Source organism: Fringilla coelebs (genome assembly GCF_963513975.1).
Source record: "Fringilla coelebs genome assembly, chromosome: 7".
Classification (NCBI taxonomy): Eukaryota; Metazoa; Chordata; class Aves; order Passeriformes; family Fringillidae; genus Fringilla; species Fringilla coelebs.
Window position 1 is genome coordinate 6,955,871 of NC_140035.1, and position 18,861 is coordinate 6,974,731.

Below are 18,861 nucleotides of genomic sequence, written 5' to 3' on the forward strand. Positions count from 1 at the left end.
ATAGTTGGGAGTGTTGTTTTGTCACAAAACAAAGCAACACTCCATTGTCAGAGGGCTTCAAACCTATTTTTATTATAGCATGCATGCTTTTTATCCATTCTTACAAAACTCCTCAGTTTGCACTTCACTCATTGGTCCAGAAAGACAAAGTGGTGATTGGAATAGACATTTGCAGGTTTCTCTTATTTTTCCTCCTTCCCTTCTTGGTTTCTACATAAATGACCTTGCTAGAAAATTCTTTCAGGGGTAAACATGGATCCTCTTATCACACTTCTCTCTGGCTCTCAGAACTTGCTGTAAAACCTCTTCCACAGGCCATTCCCACCCATGGCCCTGCTGCCCAGGGCAGCCCAGGCAAGCCTTCAGCTTCTGAGTGGCCCTATTGAATTAAGTACGTAATCAAGTGATTTGCTGGTATCCTTAATCCTTTTCACATCTCACTAAGCTCATTAAACTCTCTTTGATACCAAGCTGTGCAAGTTCCTTAAGAGAGGCACAGACTGTGTGCTATTCCTTTGGCTTGAATTTATCACCTCCAGCTTCCAGTGAGGGACTCCTGTGCTGGGAGCCTAAGGTTGCTTGAGGGGTTTGCTCAGTAACAATGGATGGGAAAATGTTCTGTGTGCTGGATAATTTTTGATACCCTGCCCAGCACAACAACAGGGATATGCCAGAACAAATACCCAAGTAACCAACCCAAATACCGAGCAGTGGATCCCGGGCCTCAGTGGAGGCACTTCATTTCCTTTCTCTTCTCTGTTTTTTCCTGACAGCCATCCAGCTAACAAAGAAAAGAAAAATAAAACCCTAAAAAACTAGCAAAAAAATTAAGCATTGCAAAGTGAGATATTTAGTTCTGTGAAAAAAACCCCCATATTTAGGTGTGTTTGTAGGCTTGTGCTTCGACTCAAATCAGCAATAATCTGGGTAAAGCAATTCTCTAATGCTCTCTAAATTAGATGAGCTGGTATGTGACATTTGCATGCCATCTCCTCCTGCATGTCAGAATATATGCAGCTGTTAGATTTTCTATTGAATTTAAACATATACAGAAGGATTTTTTCTTAAAACAGTGCTATCACAGGAGGATAGATGGAAAAGTGAATTTCTCATGGCTGTAAGGTAACTAATTCAGAAGGGACAGATTTCACTCATTATTCTGAAAAGGATTGAAATTTTTTGTTTGTTTTTTTTTAAAGTTGAACTTCTCAGTAATCCTGCAAGTTGTGAGGAATGGCTGGAGGTAGGAGGGGGACTCCAAGCAGAGGCAGCAGTGCAGGCTGCTGAGGTCTCGTCCAGGTGTGGACAGCAGCATGGATGGCAAGGCTACCATCAGCACAATTGCTATGGAACAGTATCAAATGTACATAAATACTTTAATTTGGAGTCTACAACTTCAGATTAAAAATGCTGTGTCATTTCAGAAATATTGGCTTGGCATTACACAGCTTTACCCCCTCCTGCTCTGCAGGGCCATTGTTTTAGGGGGAGCGGGAAGAACTGTGACCCCCTTTTGAAACCCTGGGGCTGCTGTGCTGTTACAGCCTTTCTCTCCCCTTTGACTGGTCTGTCTCATTAGTATCTGTTATGAGTACCATCATGTCTGCCTAAATGATTTTTATCCTTACATCAGAACACAAGGCTCCACATAATCTTTCACACTCCACAATTTTCTGCACTACTCAGAGCCTGCATGGCACAAGCATTCACAGGACAGAGCTCCAAGGAAGCCACAAAATACTTGTATTTCCCCTCTAGATGTGATCTATTGGGCACTGTGAAGTGCTTTAATGGACTGAATACATTGTCTTGTTCAACATAAAGTCAGAGAATCATTTAGGTTGGAAAAGACCTTTAAGGTCATTGAGTCCAACCATAAACCAGTGTGATTACTTTGGGGTTTTTACTCACATTTTCTGCTGTCACTGAATGTGCCAAGCTATTCTAAATCACGAAGTTGCTCTAAATCTCAAGTGACTGTTTGCTATTTGCTTCACACTGACAAAATGATAACGCTGGGTCCTGATCCAGGGATGGCAGAATTTGTCTTACTGGGACAGTTGATAAGAGAAGAGAGCAGAAACCTGGGCTTAGGGACAGAGGCCTTGTCTGAAGCAGATGGCTTGCTGCAGACACAGCTGGCACATGAATGTGCCAGGAGAAAGGAGGTGCTGCTAACCACCATCAAATCATGGCTAATTTTTTTACATCAGTTTTGCACACTGACAAGATTACATACTCCCAGGTGCTGGCTTTTAAAGAGAAACAGAATAATATTTCTGATCTGTCACAGGAAAACCTTAACATTTCAGCAGTCATATAGGATAAACACAGGGCTTTCTTTTCCCCATTGTCCTTATTTCCAGAAAACAGTTTTAGGAAAATTGCTTCAGACTGAGGTTTTTATATTATCACGGTAGAATTTATGCAGAATAAAACTGCTGATCCCATCTTTGCCTGTAGGGCAAAGTGCACTGATGAATAAATCAGGAATATTGTTTAATATTACATTAAAAAGATGTAAAGGTATTAATACTAATTTATGCCAGATTCATTGTAGTAAAAAATATAAACTAAAATAGGCAACTTGTTTCAAAGAACTTGGTACTGCAACCAATCATCATTATATATTTGAACTCTAATATATGTGTATTGCAGAATGAGTTTACTAGAATTAGCTTAGAAGAAGCTTCCTGCTTAATTGCCACTGAAGTTCATGGTGTTTCTCAGGATTTCCATTATTTAATGTGTTTTGAAAGAAACAGCTATGTAATGCTTCTATTTACAGCAGTTAGAAGGAAATTCAAACTTGGGGCAACCACAGAGTTTAGATGGAACGTTTTACAATCCCCAAAGCTTTTCAAGCCATGCAGTTTGAACAGGATATGGCTGAGATACTTTTGCAGAGGCTCCTTGGGAGCTGAGTCCTACTCTTGCTTACTGTGGACAGAAACATAGAATCACTTGGAACAATTCCAGTCCTGTAAAATAAACATGTACATTTATATATAAATTATTATCATTAAAATCAGCTAACATTTATCTTCACCTTGAGGAGACACAATGATGTACAGTCTCTGTAGTGGCTGTCTCATATTCCTGGTCATGAAGATAAATGGCTCAGAAGAACAAACTACTTTGCAACAAAAATCCATATTTGTTCACAAAAGAAATAATACTAGTAAAGAGACAACTTTTAATACAAACAGGGACCTCACAAAGTGGTTCTGTGATGAGTCCAAAGGTAAAACAATGGAGCTATAAAGATGGAGCTTTTGTCTCCAGAAAGTGAAGATAGATTCTTTGCTCCAATATTTGCAATTTCCTGCAGTATGAAGTTTAAGACATATTTTTGCTGTGGTGAGATATTTCAGGACAGTTAGATTATTACTGATAGACTTTCAGAATAATAGTAATGTGACTGTGTTGGTACTGCTGTCATCCAAATATATCATATTGTATCATGCTATTCTGTGGGCTCACTCTGAAATATTTTATATAAATAACACTGATGTTGCCTTCCTCCTGGAAATGAGGTGGTGTATTTCTATTACTGACAGATTTCTCTGCTGGGAATAAACATCATCTCTTTGCATTAAGTTAAAGAATAGGAAAAAATCCAAATTTTTCATCTGGTCAAGATTATTTATCAGAAGTTCTGTCTAGACACAAGTACAGGAGCTTTCATAGAGCTGATATTTCAAGTTATTGCATCTGCAAAAGTTGGACTGGAAAATAATATAGGGGCTGAGTTATAGCTTCATTTTCAAATAGGGTACATGCTATAGTATTTTTCATACTGTCCATAAAATAAATATTTGAGTCAAATATTCAGTTCACTTTGATTAATATCTAAAGTAAACAAAATGTGCACTAAAACCAATGACTGCACTGCTGGGCAGTTATTTTTCAGTCTGGATCCACGGAAGATTATTCTGGGCTTGGAATAGGGATATGAATTTATATGTAGACTAATTTATTTGTGCTGCTTGTGTATCCTCAGTGCCTCTTGTCTTCCCCTCAAATAATCTCTGAAGTGTGCATTAGGCTACTGGCCTGTTCATGTAATATGAATCCAAATGTGAATTTAATCTAGATTTTTACATCACTGTGATTTCTATGTGCATGGGATAACTTTGGGAGCAAAATCAAAGTGCACTCAACAAACTGATTCCGACTGGTTTTTACTCAAAATTTTACAAATACTTTGAACATTAAAAAACTAATATTGTAATAATTTTTCATTTAGGAATATATGGACTCCAACAAATACATAGAGCATTTAGTGACTCAGCTGGAAGAACAACGCTGGAATTTATGGAGGCAAGTACTGTGCCACACATGTTTATTTATGTTGCTATTTTGGAAATGATACTGCAATCCATAGTTCCCATTTTTGAGTTCAAATGAATGACTGGCTATTCAGTTTCTCCATTTTTTATTTCTTTGCAGACTAGCAAATCTTAACTCATGAAATAAGCAGGGCAGCACACACGAGTCCAATCACGCCTTTGTTAATCAGGGCAGTTGCACAGATGCACAGGTTTATTCATGTTACAGTTTTTAGGCAGTGGATGCTAACTCCTACTTCTACTTCTACTTCTCCTTCTCCTTCTCCTTCTCCTTCTACTCCTACTTCTACTTCTACTTGTTTCTTTCAATTTGACTGAATTTCAGAAATTGTCTTATATCCCTTAATATAAGTGTTTTCATTGAATGGCACACAAAATCTAGCCAAAATATCACCATAGCATCATGACCAATTGAGAGTTTGGAAATTAAAATAAATACAGTTTTACAATTTTGCAGTGCTCTTGATACTCTGGATTTTCTATATCTTCTCTGTTCATGCTGCCCAGGCTTCACCCTGGTTTAAGCAAAGCAGGGATTGCCACATGCTGGTGGGTGTTTCTACACTGCCTACAGCAAATTTGGTAACTGCTCAAATCCTGTCTAACATAACATTTAATACAAAGGAAATGGGATAATAGCAGTGATAAAATTCCTTCAACATTCACAGCAATTTTTTAATGCAATATTTAACTTTTTTTTTTTTCTGAAGACATATGAACAGTGACAGTCTTTTAAAACACAGTCAAATATAAAAGTATCTTCAGGGAATAATTTAATGTTCATAGACTGAAACCTATTTCACCTTAGTTCTGATCAAGTGAGAAATAATGATCTGTCTGATTTTTCAGGTGAATGCCTCTCATGTACAAAAAAAGAGCAACTTTGCACGTGCCAGTATTAGTTCTGCACCTCACAAACTTCTTGACCTATACAATATAAAGTACTATAACAGCATTTACAGCTTACAGCATTATGATATTGACTCTTACTTATAAGCAAACTCCTAAAGTTTGTGCTTAATTCCCCCTTTTCTTAAAAAGTAGCCAAATATAATTGGCACAAAAAGTTGAAGTTTTCATTTAACATTACAGAGTTCAGGAGACTAACTTTGTAAGAATGAAGGTTATAACATTATATGCAGATGACACTACTGTGATTAAATATAAATGAATAATAAAAAATTAAAATATTTAAAAGTCTTTGAAAAGTAGCAGGGGTAGTGAATTTATTATAAACAGACGTACAGATGTGTTCTGAAAATTCAGTGGTTTTGAAAAATTAAAGCCATTAACTTATCCTTAACATTATTTATTTTTATTATTATTTTTATGGTGTGTTTGCATAAAAAGTTAAGACTGGTAATGAGCACTACAAGAAAAACCCTTCTGGTTCAGCCAGTCTTCTTTGAACACTTTATTTCTCTCTTCTAAATCTCTGAGAAGTTTCATGGTGAGGATTATGCTAATAGCTGGCACTGCACAGGAGCAGTGCTGGGCTGTCTTACAGCCAGACAGATGTCCTAATAAATCAGCAGAGCCCTCTCCTCAGCCTTCATTGTGCTCCTGATTTGTGGCTCCGTGATCTGAGCCCAGTGGGTCAGTGGGCGCTGAACCTGACATTGACCGATAACCCCGCGGCATGGGGCCAGCCCATCAATCTGACACCCACAAATCCTGCCCCTCTGGCTCCTCCAGCCTCACTCACAGCCAGCACAGATTTATAGTGCCCAGGCTGAGGCACAGGAGACTAAACCCACTGCCATGGTGTGCATATCAATGTTACATTTCCTTTACATCTCCGCGCGTACAATGGGGCCCTAAAAGACATGTGGGGGCCAAAATTTCTTTTCAGTTTAGAGGACAACTGTTTATATACGGCATTAGCATCTGCTGTGGAACATTTATTGCTGTAATTGCTGTCCCAGGAGGACTGGCAATGGTTGGGTCCTGTTTTATGGCTTTCCACTAAAGCAGACCTCTAACCCATCTTCAAACTTGACTCTACCTCAGTAGTTAGTGATGATGCAGATTTTATTAACACAGCTTTTCTCATACTGGACATTTTACAGTAGTTATTTTCACATCACTGATAGCATATTTGACTTGTCAATGGTTCCCCTATTTCTCAGGTTTTAAAGTTGATCTCAACACATTTACCCAATCTGAGACAAATTTGACCCTCATCGATGTAAATCACCAACATTTACCATTGGAGGTGATGCAGTAGTGGTTGTGCATCTCCATGTATCAATTAAAAAAAAAAAAAAGAAAATATTATTCTTATTTCTCTGCCCTGTCCTGTCTGAAAATAGCTTTAAAGAGGACAGAATTGGGACAGGTGACTGGAATCCCCTTGCAGTGTTTTTTCTACCTCGTCATTTAATGCTTAAGTTCAGCTAATGTATAATTTTTATGGCAGAATCTCATGGACAAAAAAAATGAGAAGCAAAAATTTGCTCCTGTAGTTTTTGCTAATTGACTTGATGGTAGATAACAATTTTTAAGTCTTGACACACCGATCAGTGGCAGCAATTACTAATTCTCTTAACAGCAGAAACAAGTCATAATTCAGCATAGGATTCTTGTCTGAATAAGCAAAGGTCAGATCCTGGTCTTGAGACCTTTCCAGGGAATTTTATTAGTAGTGCTGCTGGAACTGGGACCAACACTTCAGTCTGCCTTGGTGAAAGCCTGAGGACATGCTGCAATTCAGGCATGACTAATATGCAATAAGTTAATGAAGGTCAAACAGCACTTCCTCACCTTACTACAGAAATGCAAAACACAGAGGGGAGGGACCAGAGCTGCACATGAGGATTGCACTGCATTTCTGCTATGCTGTATATTCAAAACAGAGTTTGTTAAATAGATCTGCTCTCCTTTCATCAGCAGCATTAGCATGCTTCTGTGCTCCTGGTTTTAATGCCTGTGCACTAAAGAGGTGCCAAGTATTAAACAGGTTGCCTTTGCTGTAATCATGAACTTCCATTGGGAAGCCTTAATTGCTAACAAGCAAAATAGCTCAGTGAGAATTCTTAATGGTGAGCACAGATTAAAATAACAACTGTGATTAGCTTTAAACTGCTTGACTAGAAAAAGACTAATCTTAGGGGAATAAATTGCATGGCACACAAAGGAAAAAACCAGTGTATGATATTACAGTAATGAAGGCTGAGAAAAAAATCAAGTGCTACCCCAACTAAATAAGGTCATGCTCTGCACAAGAATCTTTTTCTTCCCAGGGTTTAGTAACTTGGCCTGAGGGGAATGAAGGTTTAAGCAGCCAGGTCTTGGGGCCAAACCCCCATTTTAGCCCATTCTGGAAGTTCTCATAACAAACATTGCCTCTGGTCTATGATGCTAATGTGAGTCATAGACTGTATTTGGAATTAATTATCTTCCAAAATTGTTTTTTGTAGTCTATGATTAGGGGTTGGTGTGGTGAGGTGTGGTAAGAGCACAAGGCTTCCTTCTAATTTGCTTCTTGATCCACCAGTCTGGTCATACCATCTTGGCATTACACAAAGCCAGGAAAAAGGTGTTTGGTGCTATAAGCCACTAAAGCCTGCCTCTTGTCTCTCCATCAGTCTTTGGTTTTGCTGGGGTAATGTTTTCTTGGGGTGTTTTTCCCTACATCTCTACAGCACTGCTAGGTGCTTATGATAAACTTGTAAAACCCCTGCAAACATTGATTCCTTTTAGTTTCCTTAATATTTGAATGAGGTAGAGTAGAACTGAGATTGGCAATTAGGAGTCATTTAGTCACCAGAAACTAATTCAGATTCTTCCAACTAACATTGTAAAATACATATCTCTCTAAAGCTGAGGTTTCTGATTTGTGACCTTATATGTGAAAAAAACCACACCAAAAATGTAGATAAAACCATATAAAGCTACAAAGTTGTATTACAGAGCTCACAATACTGCTTCATTTCTACAGAGGATTGGTGTTTAAATATTCACCTGTGGATACCAATTAAAAATGTATTTTATTTTTGGCCAAAAGTGCTTTTCTTTAGCTGAGTATAAATGTGGATGGTTCAGTGAGCAGTACAGATGTGGTTACAGGCCACAAAAAGCACTGTCATCCTATTATCTGTGAATGAGAACCCTTGCTTCCTCTGGCTCCCCAGTACCATGCCCATGTCACACCACAGCTATAAAAGATACTTCAGAGCCAGGTTGGGTGACAGCAATCTGAATAGTGAAAATAGAGAAAAGCAAGTTTTTTACTGTTTGCCTTTTAGATTGTATTTTTAATAAGGTCACAGAAAAGTAAGAGAGGATAGTTTAAAGATTACAAAGGAACCTGATGGACTTTGTAAATCCACTATAAATACTGAATATGTAAGCACAGGAAAAGGCTGAATAGCTGCTAGAACTCTTGTTGCAGTTGCAGTGGAAACAGTGCTTATTTGAGTGCTTATTTATCACAATGTTCAAATCAAGACTTATCACTGTCTTTCAAACAAATGCTTCACAGAAGTTTATACCTGCTCAGATTTTTTATTACTTCCACTAATTAGTCATATAAAATAATTGTCCTCATCTGATTAAAGTTGACAGCAATTTTATGAGCAGCTCTTTACCAGATCAATAAATAACTCTCTTTCAGCAATGATCCATTTTAAATCCAACAGGGCATATTTTTGCGATGTATTTACTAAGCTGACTTAAAATTAAACTCAACTTGATGTGCTCTGGTAATGAGAAATATGATTGGCATTATATATTCATAAAAGTATTAATTTTAAAGAACATGACTCTCAGCCTGTTTCCTCTAATTGGAAAAAACTCCCATTAACACTGCTCATCAGTGCTGCATGAGTCAGGAGTGAAGTGTCAAGCCTCAGTACTGAAGTCATTACATAAAGGACAGAGAACCATCTGAACAGAAAATAATCCTGATACAAGCCAATATCTCTGTATCTATGCTAAACTACCCAGATTTCAGAACTGCATGCAAAAGATGAAAAAGTGATCCATAAAAAGTAACTTCATATGGCTGTGTTTATGAAATTAAATAAATGAACCAATGCTAAATTATAAAATGTTAATAACATTCTGTAATTAATTAGGGATTGGGGTAGTTTTGCACAGATGTATACTTGTCATAATAGCGAGACTGCCAGAGCCATGAATTGAATTTGTTTCCCTTAAATTATAAACTAGAAGGCCTTGAGCAAAATATATTCTTTAGATATATTTGGTAGAATAAGGATCACAAATGTTCCCTACCAAGTTGAAAGGAAAAAAAACTCCAGCAGAGAAGTATGTGGAAGGTCTATTTGGCATATGGATGTTTGTTAAAAGCAAAATGCATGAACAGCCCAGACTAAATTAGCTCCTCATTTGTATGCTGGGAAATGAAATGTATAATCCTGGCATGGGTCTGCATTTGTTTAAGATTTTTCCTAAGAACAAACTCTTTTGTGTATGCAGATATACATATTACTGTAGTGGCTATTTAGGGTTAGGGAAAAAATAAAAACCCCTGCTGTGAAGTGGTTTTGTCTGACGCTGAGTGCGAGTGGCAGCGTTCTGTCTGTCCCCTGCAGGGCAGCCTGGCCCAGGTAGCAGCAGCGGGCGCTGCACAACTGCTGCATCACTGCATGGGGGAACAGCACTGAGCCCAGCCCAGCCCTGCAGGGAAACCTCAGGGCAGCTGCTCCTGTGAGCCAGCACCCACAGGGGAAAGCGAGATCACATCCACACAAGGATCCAAGGAAAGGAACACACAGTTATTGGGTGTTGGTGCTCTGAGATTGCCTCGCTCTTCTTTAGAAATCAAACATTTCCAAAAGGAAACTGACCCCAGTCTCATTTTATTATTTGGTGCTGATTTACTCTTCCACTAATGTCTGCACACAGCCATGGTTAGTCAAATTGAATCATATATCACTCTTCAGATAATCCCAATTATGTTATTCACAGAGCAAAGAATAATTTCAATGAGTAATAGTGGCATTTCCCTGAAGTCTTCTCTAAGACTGAACAACTTATCTTTACATTGATCCCTGGCTCCTATTTGGCAGAGGAAAACCTATAGATTTACATCAAGGCAACAACTAAGAATTCAGGATGTCAAAATGTATTATAGAAATAAGTACTGCACAGTCACAGGCTATGAGATGGTGTATTAGATGGCATGGTGGGTTTAAGAAAGAAAAGGAAAACGCATAAATTTGCTATTTTTAAAGTAAAGGTACCTTAATGATCTGACAAAGTTTACAAATAGGGCACTGCTGATGGCAGATGTAGAAAAGTCAAGGACAAATTGTATATGAAGTCAGGTTAGCACCTTTCCTTGTGAAAGAGAAGTTAAATAATAAGAATAAGCATTTCTTTTTCATTCTTTAATGCTCAACCTTTTTTTTTTTCCTAAATTATATTAAAGCAAGAGTTTAAGACCCCAAGTGAGAACAGGGCCTCATTGTTCCACACAAAGTGTGAAATGGTTTTCATCTCCTCAGCTCTGAGGATGCGACAAGAAATAATATAATTCCCTCTTCACAAAGAAATTTAATGGAGCTTGTACAAGAGATCCATGTGTAAGGCACAGTTTTGCTGTGCTCAGTCACAGCACTGCACTGTCAGCCTGGTCAGTCTTGAGGGACGAATTTCCCACATCCCTGCTTGAATCTTTAAAATCTCCATGGCCCAAAACACACTCGGTGGCAGCCTTGTCCCATGCTGCGTGATGAGAGAGAGTTTTCTTGTGTTCATGCCATGGTGGGGTGAGGAAGAGGTGACCTTTCTTTGGATCTCTCCTCTCCTACTCCTGTCCTTGCCCTTGCCACTCCACCCATTAAATTATGTCCCCTCTCAGGGGCTTGGCAGTGGCAAGGGGAGCAGAAGAGAAGGGCTCTGTCCTGTTCTCTACAGGCAGTTCTTTTAAAGTACATGGATGTCCTGTGCTGATGAAACCACTGGGTCTCACACATAGAGAAAACGTGGATGTAGACCCTGTGTCATGTGGCTGAGCCTGTTACAAGACAAATATGGCTTGAATTGAAAGCACCTGTGCTGCTCTAACACCCCTTATTCCTGCTATTTAATTGAGTGTTGATCCATCACTGTCTTCCTGCTTTTTCTCATGACAGTCAGCACCTCTGTCCAGGCTTTGTGTGACAGTGGCACTTGAAGATCCAGTTTCCCTGAATTCTGTAGGACTTGGCTGATTTCCAGTTCCCATGTGGTGTAGGAGATTCAGGGTGCATTCTTTATCAATTCAGCCTGCTGCAGTCTTTTCTATGTTAACAAATTATATTTTTCATTGCTTCATTTGTTAATAAAAGGGTGTAATTGTGCCTATAGCAATCCAGATTCTGGGATATCACCCATTCACACTTTTTTTTTTTTTAATCAGGAGTAAATTCCAACATATTCTGGTGTAGGGAAAATATCATGCATTTATAGCATAAACCTGTATAAACATTATTGTAATAGGTTCCACTGGGGACAAGGTTTCAAATATAAAGCAGCATTCATCACATATTAAAGACATGAGCATATTTTTTTCTTACTTAAATCTGTGTAGCTCACAATTTGCTAACTCTTGCTTATGTAGATACTCCCCTGAGATTTTCAAAATTTAATAAAAGCTTGCAAAATGCAGGGCTCTTAGTTTTATTACCACCTGATTAGCTAAGCAGAATTCAGAAAGTATAACTCAAATAAACAAAAAATAAAAACCCCCGACTCAGCTCCACCAAATGCTTTGCAGTAAGGAGATGCCAGCTTTTGCAGGGTATTCAGTTTGCTGTCATTTATGTAGCACCTTTAAAGATGGCAGAAGGAGAAGCTGATCTGCTTCCACACCCTGCTCAGGACAGGATCCTCCCACCCTGTACTGAAGAAGTGTGATACTACCTTACAAATTCTTCCCAGTTCAGTTCTCGATAGTGCTGTAATAAATCCATTCTTGTTCTTCATTCAGTAGATTCTTAGTCCTCTGCCAAGCAAGCCAAAAGCCTCTGAAGCCCTTTTGAAAGTCATAAGTATGTATGTTGTGGCTCCTACTTCCTGCATTTTAATGATCTTCCACTCCTCATAGTGGGGAGACTTCAAATGCCAAGGAAGCATCTGTCTTCCTGAAGAGCCCTGGGAGAAATTGGTCCAAAAACACACCAGAGGTTGTGAACACTTTCAATTCCTCTAATAACAGCTTTAAATTTTGGAAAAACTGGCCAAATGCTGTGTCCTTGCTGTGACAGTAAAGTCATGACTTCACTTCTGTTCTGCAATGTGGAAACGTGCAAGTGGCAGCGCCTGACCCTTTATTTAGCCAATCCAAAAGATACTCACAATTCCCATGAAGAATCTACATTCTAATTCCACTGAGATCCAGAGAAAACTTTTATGGAATCCCTCTTGGTTTGAATGTCCCCATTGGCAGCAGGAGCTGATGCTAACACACATCAGCACGAGGCAGCAGCCAGCCTGCCTGCCTTCCTGCAGCTCTGCTGCCCTGGGAAATTCCAGCATGTTTACTGGGGACCACTTTGTTCTGCCACCTCTCCTCCAGTGACCCATTTTTCCTGCCAGCACAGGGCACTCCTTGAGTGTCCCTGTCACTCCTGTTGCACAGCTTTTGTGCAAGAGCCTGGCCTGGCAGTTTTCCTGGGAGTACATGCAATGGTCCCTAGAGCTGAACTGAAGTCCTCAAAAGGGCAGAGCTGCCCCAGGTGTCACTGAACAGCGCCCTGTGTCAGGCTGAAAGAGCAACTCTTTCCATTCATGATGTCAGCTCACATGATTTCTACCCTGCTCATGTTTAAGAGAGTCCCAGAACACCACTGGTGTAACCTTGTGGTAGAACATCTGAAAATCTGGTCTTACATCACCCATACACAGCCTCAGTCCTGCGTGAGCAAATAATAGAAGGACAAGAAATGACTGAAGTTTATCAACCTCACTCACTTCACTCACTTCATTTTGGGAGTTTTCTTCCCTCTCCCAGATTTTTGACCATGTAGTTTCTCTGTGAAGCAGAGACTGTCTTAAAGGTTCCTTTGGTTGTTTCGGCATTATTGACTACTGTGCAAATGTGTCACCTCCAACCTGCCAATATTCCTGTTCTTTCCTAGGTCTCTCCCATTTGGAAGAGCTGCTGAATGCAGCAGTGAGCAGAGGTACATCAACTCCACATACATGCACATTATTCCAGCTGAGAATCAGAAATAATTTTAAGAAATAACTGTTCCTCCAATGGTAGCTTGGCCTCTGTGAAAATGAAAAAAAAAATCCTCCAAATCATGCATTTTCCCATGCCAGTTAAGTTGGTTAATTTAAAACTATGGCTAGCAGTAATGTATTGAGCTAATGCTATCATCTACTTCATTTTAGTGTTTTGAAGTATGAACGCTGCAATTTTTTGTATCTCTCAGAAGCAATGGTGAGCCAATTTGTGAGTTTTGTTTGAAGATTGGTGTATTATCTTGTAAATGCCTATGCTAGACAAAATTGTGCAAGCCTAGGGACAAGAAATAATGATTTGGAACATATACTTGTATATGTGTATGAAACTGAGATACTACTAATCTTGAAGAGACACAGAACAGTATCTCAGCAGTCAGATACAGTGCAGCTCCATATGCATAAAGAACACTTTAAAGTTGTAATTATAGCTTTAAGTTGTAGATAAATATTGGTTCTTTTCAATTCTAAATCACTTCCAGTTACAGAGTAAGAGACCAAGTCCGTCAATCTTGATTTCAGTGAATGTAAGCTTAGGCCTGAAAATAATTAACAAACTGTCAATATTTTTTACAATTTTTTTTATCCCTTTTGCTGCTGTTAATCTAGCAGATTTGGTGAAACTATTCCATGTTTTCACTAGGAATTGGGAAAGGTGAATAATGGAAAGACAAGGTCTTCAAATAGAAACTTTGTATGCAATAATTTGCAGACTTCATAGAAAGACTTGACCCTGACTAGAATATTTTAAGATCTGCAGTTCCACCCCTAGGAAGGGACCATGATGATGCCAGTGATTTTACTGCATCTTGAGTAACAATTGCAGTTCTTGTCCCCCACTTCAGAAAAGGTGCAAAACAACTGGGTAAGTTCAGGGGAGGATAGAAAAGGGTAATCATAAGCAGGAGTTGGTTTCCATTTGTGGAACAGCTAGGACTCTTTGGTCTGAAACCCAGCAGGAAGCCAGGCAGGGGAATGACAGCTAAAATGTGAGCAGCATGGAGAGGAGCTGCCTGTACACTGTTTCTTTCAGTGAAAGAATGTGGGATGAAAACCTGCAGCACATTGAAAAACAAATGAAAGGAAGACTTTTCATGTACACAAGGATCAGAGCATCTGCAACATGGTACCATGGATTTTAAAAGTGTACGTGGGCTCAGTTAGGAGCTGGGCAGCCATGGAAGGGAGCTAGTGAGATGTACTGAACACACAGTGGACAAGCTTGGGTCAGGACATCCCTGAGCTCCCAGGGGGCTGGAGAGAGGTGAAGTGCTGGATCTTTCCCTGGATATGTGGGATTTGCCAGTGAAATGACACCAAATTACACAGACTTTCTGGACAGATCCAGTGCAGCCTCTCACATGTTAGCCAGGTCTCAAAAACCACACTGCATTTGCAGTCTCAATCACTAATTACAAAGGAGAAACAGGCATTATAGTGTGATTACATTTTATTGGGATTTTTTTTTAATTTAAACAGAAAGTTACCATATCTTCTACTCAGTAGGCAAACTGGCTCTTACAAGAGTTGCTCAAGGTGTTTTGCTACGCTACAAAGCAGTTAAAATACAAATCAGCAGACAGGGTGATGGTTTAAATTATGAAATCATGTTTGAAAGGAGAATAAAAATCTTTTTAAAGACCCCAAATTCTACTGTACTTGAAGAGGACCTCTTGTGTGCCATGATACTTAGTTCCTGTCCCATGCTTCTTTGCAGCTTTCTGTCCCAGAGTTTTACAGTATTTAAGAACATCACTGTATCATCTACTGATGATCTACTGATTCACAATACTCCAGCTCACTACAGTTAATTAAATCCAAGATCTTTGACTAGCCCAGGACCCTATATCAGCCCTCAGAAAATGAACAATTATGTCTCATTACATGAGAGCAAGGTGCCTGTGTCCTGGAAAGGACAAACTTACAGGTTTGACAGATTCAAGTAATTTTGGAGGTTCTCATTTTACACTGGGAAAAGGAATTGCCAACCTGAAAGGAAATCTGCCTTAAGTGATCTGGCTATGGGTTTACTCAAGACCCCACAGCAACACATTTAGCTGAAAAGACTGTTTTCTGTACCACCACAGGAAGAGATTCCTTCTCCAACTTACTGCACTGTCTTCAGCCACAGCTAATCTGTTAAATAAAATCTGAGCATTATCCAATGATTTGTTCTGAGCTCCTCTGCTAAGAAACCTCCAAATTCAAAATCCAGAAAAACTTCTGCGACCTTAATTTTTGAAGTTCTGCTTCTCCAGTACTTGTCTTTGATTCTCAGATGGAGCTCTGCCTTTTGCTTCTTGTCTCAGCACCATAGATGAGGATTACTTTGCACCCTGGTTCCTGCACTCTCTTCACTCCAGTGTACCCACTGCCTCTCATTTGCATTATGTCAGTTTTTATCACCCTGTTTCTATGATCTCTCACTTTCTCTCTTTAAACTGGGAAATCCTGCCTGAACACTTGCTCACTGTTCACTTAGGTTCCCTCACATTTGCCACATCTTAGGTTCTCTTACACACACTGTGTATCCACAAATAACTGGATCACATACCAGTTAGATTTTCTTCTAACCAGGAAAAAATTTTTACTTGCTATTTTTGGATTAACAGATGCCAAGGCTTTCAGCGATTCTTTTGGAACTGCTCTTTCATATAGTACGAGGTTTAAAAGCGTGCCTGTGAGTCTCCATCCATCCGAACTCTTTCACCTGTGTGTCACACACCGGGCCCTCAGAGCCCTATGGGCACAGCCGCTGCCCCTTGGCGCATCCAACTCATCCCGGGCCCTCTCTGCTAACTTTCGAGGATAGCTGGGACGGCATCGGCTCCGGCCGAGCACTGCACCCGGGGCTGTGCGCAAGGAGGGTTTTCCCCACGATGTTGAAGCCCGCGGGCAGCGGAGCGGCAGCGCTGCCCGGCCGCGGTGAGGTGCGGCCAAGCGGAGGCTGCGCGGCTCCCGGACCCCCCGGCCCCGGGCAGCCCCCGCCCGCCGCCCGCAGCCCGGGGGCACCCGGGGGCCACCGCAGACAATGGCCCGGCCTCCCCCACCCCCCCGCCGCGGAGAGCCCCTGCTGCCGCCGCAGATTTGCCGGAGCCATTCAGTTGCGACCGATTGCGATCGCGGCAGATGGGCTGGATCTGACAGCCCCGCTCCTCCGCGGGGCCGGGGGCGGAGGGGCCCGGCCGCCGCGCTCCCCGCCCCGCCGAAAGTGCCACCCCGGGCAGCCGCCCGCCCGCCCGCCCTCCCCAGGCACATGTTACGCGTCCCGCGGCTGCGGCGGCAGCGGGAGGAGAAGCCGCCGCGGCGGAACAAAGCGGAGCAGGCGAGCGGCGGCGGCGGGGCGGCCGGCCCGGGGGGCGGCAGCCGCTCTGCCCAGGCGGGGGGCGGCGGCGGGGGGCTCCCCGGCCCGCCGGGACGCGCGGCCCCCGCCCGCCGCAGGATGCGCCACCGCGCCCCAGGTAAGGAGCGGCCGCTCCCGCGCCTCCATCCATCCATCCATCCATCCATCCATCCATCCATCCATCCATCCATCCATCCATCCATCCATCCATCCATCCATCCATCCATCCATCCATCCATCCATCCATCCATCCAGTCTTCTATCCCTTCCTTCCTCTCTCCCTCCCTCCCTCACCTGCCCGCCGCGCCTCCTGCCCGCCCCGCCGCCGCCGTCTCCTCCCCTTCCCCGGCGCCCCGCGCCCGCCCCGGCGGCGCCCGCCGCTCCCCCGCCCGGGGCCGCGGCGCTGCGCGGAGCCGGGCGCGGCCCGCGGGCGGGGGGAGGCACCTGCCGCCGGGTCCCACCGCCGGCCCGGCCTCCTCCCCGCCCCGCCGGCCGTGCCGCAGCCAGCGCCGGCTGCAGGCCGGGTCCCGGCGCGCCCGAGCGCCGCGGGGAGCGAGCGGGCCGGGACCGGGCCGGCCGGAGCCCGCACCGCCCCCTGCGCGCCCGGCCCCGCCGCGGGGCTCAGCCCCTCCTCAGCCCGGGGGAGAAGGGCAACACGCCTTTTTGCTGCCTTTTCCTTCCTGATCCGCGGGCAGGGAGCCGGCAGGGTCTGAATTCGAGCCCTGTTGCTTCAGAGGCAGCAGATTTTGTTCCCGTTCTGTGCCTCTTGAAGGAGAGTCCTAATGAGTTTTATTTCTGTTTTAATTTTATTCCTGATTGTTTAAGGCTTGACCTCTCAACATTGCAGTGATGGCTGGATGCAGACTGTCCCCATGGAAGAAGTCTATTAGGTAGAGAAGAGGTCTGTCAGAAATGAGTTGAGATACACAAAGCTGTAGGGCGTGAGGTAAGCGCAGTGTTGAGTGACCCACTGCTGGCCATGAGGCTTTTAGCTGTTGATTCTTCTTTGTAGCTGTGGTAGGATGTCAGCTCCACTATCCATCTACCGAGATGGGGTGACCCAGGGAATGACAGAAATAAGGTGGAATAAGCGTGAGTGGGCCTTGCAGCAGGAAAAATGCAGAGCCACATAAATACCATATTGTTGCAAACTTTATTTTGCATGCTAACAACTCTTTTTCTCCATGTAACCACACAGAGTCCCTTATTGAAATGGTTTTGTAAGTGTCCACTGCCCATCCCTTATAAACAGATATTCCAGATAAACCCCCTGTTTATCATTAGGAAGCTAGCAAAGTTTGAGCAAGGGAAGCATCATGAAATAGAGAAGTGATTTACATCGGAGGGGCTGGCTGTATACATTACTGGATTGCAGATAAGCTATGTAAGTAAACAGAAGCGCAGTGCTCTGTTATTGTGCATGACTATGGAGATATCATGGGACTCTTTTGCTAGTTAATAGCATAAGGCTTCGTGGGAACTGTTTGATCTGCAGGACTTTTGCTTGGCAGTAGTTTACTTAAGGTTATTACACTCTGTTTGGAGACTTGTATTTGTTAGCCATTATTGCATTCTTAGCTCCAGGCTTCCCAGAGTTACAGGTTAGTAGGTCAATAAAAATTGCACTGAAATGCTGGAATGGGCAGTCTAGAGTTTTGAATGTGTTTGGGGAATAACTAGGCAGTAATCAGAATGCTGAGGTTTTTTTTTTTCTGTACATTTTTATGCTGGTCATTGGTGGTGAACCAAAAATACTTTTTTTTTTTAGCCATGAATACCACAAATGCTTTTCCATTTCTTGTTAAAAGAGGAAACAAATCATACAAGCTAAATACAGAATTCCCTTTCAGCACAAAGCAATGAGTGCCCTTGGTTGAATTTACCAGGACTTAGTCCCTTTTGCTAGTGAACACTGGGATTAATGCCACTGGCGTTACATGGGGCTTGCCAGTAGCAAGAATAAAAATG

At 42.1% G+C, this 18,861-nt stretch overlaps 1 protein-coding gene across 1 annotated transcript in view; it reads left to right on the plus strand.

The window, feature by feature from the left end:
• Positions 1-18,861, plus strand: part of NCKAP5 (NCK associated protein 5) — a gene marked incomplete at both ends in the record, with an annotated part of 327,343 nt that overhangs the window by 90,778 nt on the left and 217,704 nt on the right. The window contains one exon of the mRNA XM_084209164.1: positions 4,250-4,327. Coding sequence (XP_084065290.1) covers positions 4,250-4,327 — 78 coding nt within the window. The remainder of the gene's footprint in view (positions 1-4,249; positions 4,328-18,861) is intronic.